The sequence below is a fragment of the Harpegnathos saltator genome, unplaced genomic scaffold, assembly GCF_003227715.2.
Source record: "Harpegnathos saltator strain DR-91 unplaced genomic scaffold, Hsal_v8.6 scaffold469, whole genome shotgun sequence".
In the NCBI taxonomy this organism is placed as follows: Eukaryota; Metazoa; Arthropoda; class Insecta; order Hymenoptera; family Formicidae; genus Harpegnathos; species Harpegnathos saltator.
In genome coordinates, this window is record NW_020230282.1 from 434,063 (window position 1) to 440,364 (window position 6,302).

The window sequence follows — 6,302 nt, forward strand, 5'->3', positions numbered from 1 at the left end:
GTACTGTGCCGCTGACAATGAGCCGCGGCGGTGACTGTGATAAGTGAATCGCGTAAGGCCATCCTCGTTGCTGAACGCGTATAGTGGCAGTGGAGAAAGATCGCACGTCGACCGCTGATAGAGTTCATCTCTTGATGATTCGCGCTTTACGTGGGCCGCAGGCAAGCCGGAACTCGCAATTATGTTCGAGGTACCGCCGAAGTTCTACGAGCTGTGTCGCCTTTGTTTATCGTCGGACGGTGTCAAGTTGTCCATATTCGAGGAGGAGGGCACCCAGCGAAACTTCGTCGACAAGATACTGACATGTCTGTCGCTCACGGTGAGTATTGCGAATTACAATTACGCCTGCTTTTATCAAACGCGACCATCTGTACTATTCGCACGATTGTGTATGCGTCTCTCCGTCTGCGTTCTTCCCGTGTCGTCACCACCGTCTACCTCCGTCTCTGTCGCTCCCTCTTTTCTTCTCTCTCACTCGTTCACCGACTCACTCGCACCAGAGGCGCTCTTGCGCTCTCTACAGCGAGATTGAGTCGGTTTCTCTCTTGTCCTCTCTCTCTCTCTCTCTCTCTCTTTCTCTCTCTCTATCTCTCTCCCTCTCCCTCTCCTTCTACTTCACCTTCTCTCGCTCTCTCTTTCTCTCTCCTCTCTCTCTCTCTCTCTCTCTCGCGTTTGCGATCACGCTTGCGCTCGCGATCGCGTCACCGCGAATGTGTGTGAGTGTGTTGAGTGTGTATGTGTACGCGTGCCACGGGAGAAAGTTTGGCAAGAGATGTGTCCGCGAGATAAGCCGACGAGCAGCAGCGGCATTTAAAATGGCAGTGATAAGCCCAGCGCGAACGAGAAGCGGAACTACGGTGCGAGCCGAAGGGAGGGGAGAGAACTGCGGCTCCTTATTTGGTTGGCATGTTATCAGGTTTCACACGCGGATTCCGTTGTCACGTTGTATCTTGCGTTATCCGTGCCTGCGCTTATCGATATCCCAACGTCGCGTCGATGCGTATTAGGAGCTGAAATTAGAAACACACGAATCCATTTCTCGTACCGCATGTACCGCGACTTCGTAATTTGTAAGCGCGTGAATTATCGCGTAATTTTATACGGTAATTTATATGTGGCAACTTTGCGCGAAAATCGAATATCTTTCGAATTACTTATATAAGCAGCGATTAAAGTTTCTCTTTGTTCAAAATATATCTCCCATTCTATATACGTCTCGTTTATTCGTTAAGGGTATTGCATAAAGATTTAAAAAAAAAATAGATTGACTATATTCATATATCTTCATTGATCCTCGTATTTTTATTGAGCTCTTTCATCGGACGCTAATCAGTCTTATTTAACAAAATCATTGCTGTGTACCAAGTAGAGAATGTTATTACAAAAGATTATTCTAGTCCAAGCATGTGTCGATACATTTCTTTGCCCGCGTAATAATACAGCAGTTTTCTGCGATATTATTTCAATACATAGTGCATTTTTTGCAGGTGAAGGATAATGATTCCCTACCACCAATTATCTGCCATCGGTGTGTATATAAATTGGATGCACTGTGTAGCTTTCGTGAGGCGTCGCACAAGTCTGACATTATACTCAAACAGTACCTGGATTATGCCAAGCAACTGTCGTCTCACGACGAGCAGGTATTGCTTCATAATACAATTCTTTATTGCTAGGTCCATCTGACAAATTATGCATTGTACATAACGTGATACGATGTAATATACGTATATATGATTAAACTGACTTTGTGCTAATAAAAAGACTCTGATGATAGAGCAAATAAAAAGTGATATCTCCTTGTTCTGTACTCTTTTTTTATATTTTTATATATAGAAAAAGTCTTTCTCCACTGCCAAAGTAGCGGGTACAAGCCCTCTGCAATCGTTCCTCCAATTGAACAAGATACTGTTCAACGAGGAGCCTAACTCCGAGCCGGCCAGCATTAATCAAAACATAATACCTCAAACACAAACGCATCGTCTGGAATTGCATAACGACGATATGCCAGAGTTTTACAATGTTAAGTGCGAGCCAGGAGACGACACCTGCTCTAACAGTTCAGATCCTGACCGATTGGAAATCGAGGATCGCGACGAGCAAGATAGCGAGAGCGAAGAAAATGTCTGCGACACGACCGTCAGCAAGAGAATTAAACTAGAGAGCAATTATGATGACTCCGAGCCTAACACAGCCAATTGTAGCCCGGTTAATAGGATGGACACTCCGGAAAGCAATTGTTCCGACACCAACATTGATCAAGAGACGACCAAGTTATGGCAAGCCCTAGCCAAGTAAGTCAGCCAAACATGTTTGTGTTTGGCAAATATTTGCCTATGTGTAATTATCTGAGCTTTACAGGTACAATGTGTCAACTATTTACAGATGAAATGTGTGATCGTGCGTGTGCGTAGACGAATGTGCATACGAGCATGCGAAATAGAGACAAACAGACACATTGTATTTTGTAGTTTTACACATTATACTGCACCCTCGATTTTTTTTTTTACACGATAAAAATCAGTAAAATGTGCTATCTTTCCATATTGAACTGTCTTATGTAGGAATTATGTATTCGACACAATATTACAAATATTCCAATTTGATCCGATAATCAACTTAATTTGTCAGTCAAAATAGATAATATTTATAACAAATACAGACAATGATAAAGAACGTGATTACACATATTTTTCACATTTATATCTATTATTAACGCAGCAATAGAAGCTTGGAAATCACTCGAACGAACGGCGATAAGCTAAACAATGGATTTACTGGCGAAGCAACCAATCTGCTGCGCACTTTGATCAACACTAGGCAGATCGGTATTACTCCGGTTGATTCGGATAAGTTAGCTCCGCCAGTCAGATTTTACAGGGATATGCAAGGGACTACCATGGAACGTAATTTGTCCGATTGCTCCGTTCTCGGTAATCGTACCAATGTAGCAACTTTAGAAAATAAGGTAAGCGAGCGAATGTCTATCGGGAGTGGATGTAAAAAAGAAGAAAGGAATAATTTCTATAACAGCCAATATCGGAAGATTCACGAATAGAAAGCTGTGAGTACGTATTGTTTCTCAATAAAACATTCCATGCACATTCCTAATGGCGTTAAAAAAAGTCCATCTTATCCCGAACGTGTAAAATGGAATTCTCAGAAATTCGTGCTGAATGTGAACATCTGTATATCTAGTATAGATACCAAGGCAGAAAAGGTTCGCAGGTATAGTAACGGAAAATTCTTAAGACCCTTCGGTGGGTGAACATCGTTAGGCTATCCTTGGGGCCTATTGAGAAATCCCTTTAGGTCTATTCACTTACAGGTATCGTCCTGTAGATAAAAGATAACCGGCGACACCTTCGACGTTCATTGTGTTAGCTTCCTGCTTCGGTGACAAAGTGTAAGATATAACGGAATATGTGTCGGAAAAAACTTTATCATATTCGCGCGCAATATTTAAAAAGCAAATATTTTCATTCTTCAATTATAATATTAATAATATTAACAATTGTATTGTTAATTGTATCGTTAATACATTTAGGTTTTTCCATCGTGAACATTTTTATAAATTACAAACTATGAAAGAATATCGATATATCTAATACTATTAGAAGCAAATAGTTTCTTTTTTCTTTTTCAAAAAGTACTTTTCATTATCTTGCAGACGCGACTGAATTTTGCTACTTCGACAATATATTTAACATCTTTCTCTCTTTATTAATTTTTTCTGAGGCACGTTTCTACTATAACAGACATTTTTTTTTTTAGAATTCTTAGCGCTTGCCCTTTCAGCAGCCGTCTTTTCATCTTGGTAATAGGTAGAAAGCGTTACCGTAAATCCGTGAGCTATACCTGCGCGCTCCGTTGGAAAATTGCTGAAATTCCCACAACCGTGATAAAACAGATAGAAAGTGAAAAATTTGAGACGTGTGAGTTATATATCTTAACTGTAAAGAAAGACAGGAACAATACGTCTCGAGCATATTAAATATTGTATACAATAAGTTAATCTTTAATTTTTACATTCAATATAAATGTACAATGACCCACACTCATATATTCAAACTTTATTGCGTTTGGAAATAATAGTAATATTACGTCTAATTCAAGAGTTTTTTGTCAAATTTTTTGGGCGAAACTTAAAAAAAATATGGAAACAAACAAAGAAACATAGGATATCCCATGTGTGACAGTGTGCCTCGATAGACAGTAATCCGTCTAGCCCTGCCAGCGTCAGCCGTAAAGAGGCAACCTCGACAAAAGGCCGCAGGAAACAGAGTTACCCAAGCAAGGCTCCGGCGAGCCCGGACGTCGTCGCCGCGTATCAACATGAACACAACGAAGAGCAAGCGCAGGATTTTACCACGTGGTCCAACAAGATAAAGAGCAAGGTATTTTTGCACAATGCGTCAAACATCGAGCGATACATTGCTGATAAGATGTGAATAAGATGTAAGCAATCACGCGCAATATCGTCAATTGATTATCTCAGATGGACGAACAGAAGCAACAGTTTGACCAGCAAAGTAGCAACGTTACGAAGAAAGTCGAAATGACCTGTTCGAATTGCGGCACCATGACGACGACCATCTGGAGAAGAAATATGAAGGGCGAGATGGTGTGCAATGCTTGCGGGTTGTATTACAAGTTACACGGCATTAATCGACCGGTTACCATGCGAAGAGATACTATACATACGCGTAGGCGTAGACCTAAAGGCGAAAAACCAACGAGGCATAGAAGTAAGAGAGATCTTTAATTAAAATCAATATCTCTATATATATACTCCCTACATATTAACGGTGTATTAGCGTATGCGCGATCTTTATGGTAGAGAATGATCCCTCCTGAAGATTAATAACATTCTTAGAGAAAGGAAACACGATCGTAGCATCTCAAGGAACGGAACAAATGGATCGCGATGACAGCATGATGGAGGCTCTTCGACGACAAATTCAGCCTCATCTGATGATGGCGTTGACACCTCAACGTATAGCCGCTGGCCATCCACCTCCGCCTGCTACTCAACTGAATTATTCATTACCTTTGCCTAATTACATGCTTCATGTAAGTGAACATTTTCGTTGTATGGTTGATCATCCAAGTTGAACACGATATTTTTAAACTCGTATTCTAACGCTTTTCTGTCAGGTTATTTTGGGTCATAAAATCGCCGAATTTTGTATTTTTAAAGAGATAAAGGTCAGTTATGTTCCATCTGCAATAACTTGACAATTAAACTTACAAATAGTCGAAAAGATGAAACAAATATCATGGGTTCTTACATGGGTAGCCGTCCATTCTCTCATATTAATTTTTTTCTATTTGGATAATCATAAAAACATATTACGAGCCCACAGCTTTATCACTCATAGTTTATTAAAATTGCAGCAACATGTGAAAACCGAAGGCACGCGTGTGCAGCGGCATTTGTCCGTAGACACCGAGGAAGCAGACGAAGGTGATGAGGAGAACGTTTCCGATGTTCCCCTGAATTTGGTGGCGACTTCGCTCTCGGATCAGGCGCACTGAGAGAGTACTCGGTCGACTTTCACGCCTAGGTATGCTTACGAAAGCTTTCTAGACGGCGCAGTCCGTTTAGCGAGTCTCCATTTCTTTCTGCTAAGAAATAGCGAATCGTTTTATGACGGATGCGGTAGATCGCGACGGTGTTATGAAAGAGAAGAGAGCCACTACTCTCTCGCTCAGCGCGCACCACGAAACGGGATGATATTAATTACGCAGTATTAATTATTCATGATGTACATACACAGACATGTACGCGTATGCGATACGCATGTACGTACTCACGCATACAAACACGTACACGTCATACACAACACGTACACATACACACAATGAGACCGTCGAACACATCTCGAAACACAGAGACACACATATAAGAAAATATTTTTATACAAAATTTTGTACGCTCGTCCGTTGTACATATATGTGCCGCGGAACTACCCGTGGTGCCACTCGGAGACGCTCGTCGTTATCGTCGTTATCGTCATCGTTTCATTTCGATCAAGGGTTTTACAATAACGGCGACGACGGCGATCTTTCCAATGGCGTACCTGCAAGGTCGTTTTGACTTTCAACATTCATCTGCATTATGCTCCAAATTTGAAGGTCCTCTCGAACTTTTATACGTTGCATAATGAATGTTGGATTTTTCATTTTATTTTAATACAAATAGCAAACCCGGTTAATACAACTGGTTATCACTATTTGGTAGTATCAAGTATTACAATTTTCTTTATCGTATCTTAGGTATTTATTTTTTATGACGGCTT

General features: G+C 40.9%; 1 protein-coding gene across 1 annotated transcript; it reads left to right on the plus strand.

The window, feature by feature from the left end:
• Positions 1 to 6,302, plus strand: LOC105188374 (uncharacterized). The gene is made up of 8 exons (XM_011149773.3): positions 1 to 319; positions 1,488 to 1,643; positions 1,837 to 2,294; positions 2,722 to 2,968; positions 4,200 to 4,397; positions 4,499 to 4,748; positions 4,877 to 5,073; positions 5,398 to 6,302. The coding sequence occupies exons 1-8, from the start codon at positions 182 to 184 to the stop codon at positions 5,536 to 5,538; spliced, it is 1,785 nt and encodes a 594-aa protein (XP_011148075.1). The 5' UTR covers positions 1 to 181; the 3' UTR covers positions 5,539 to 6,302.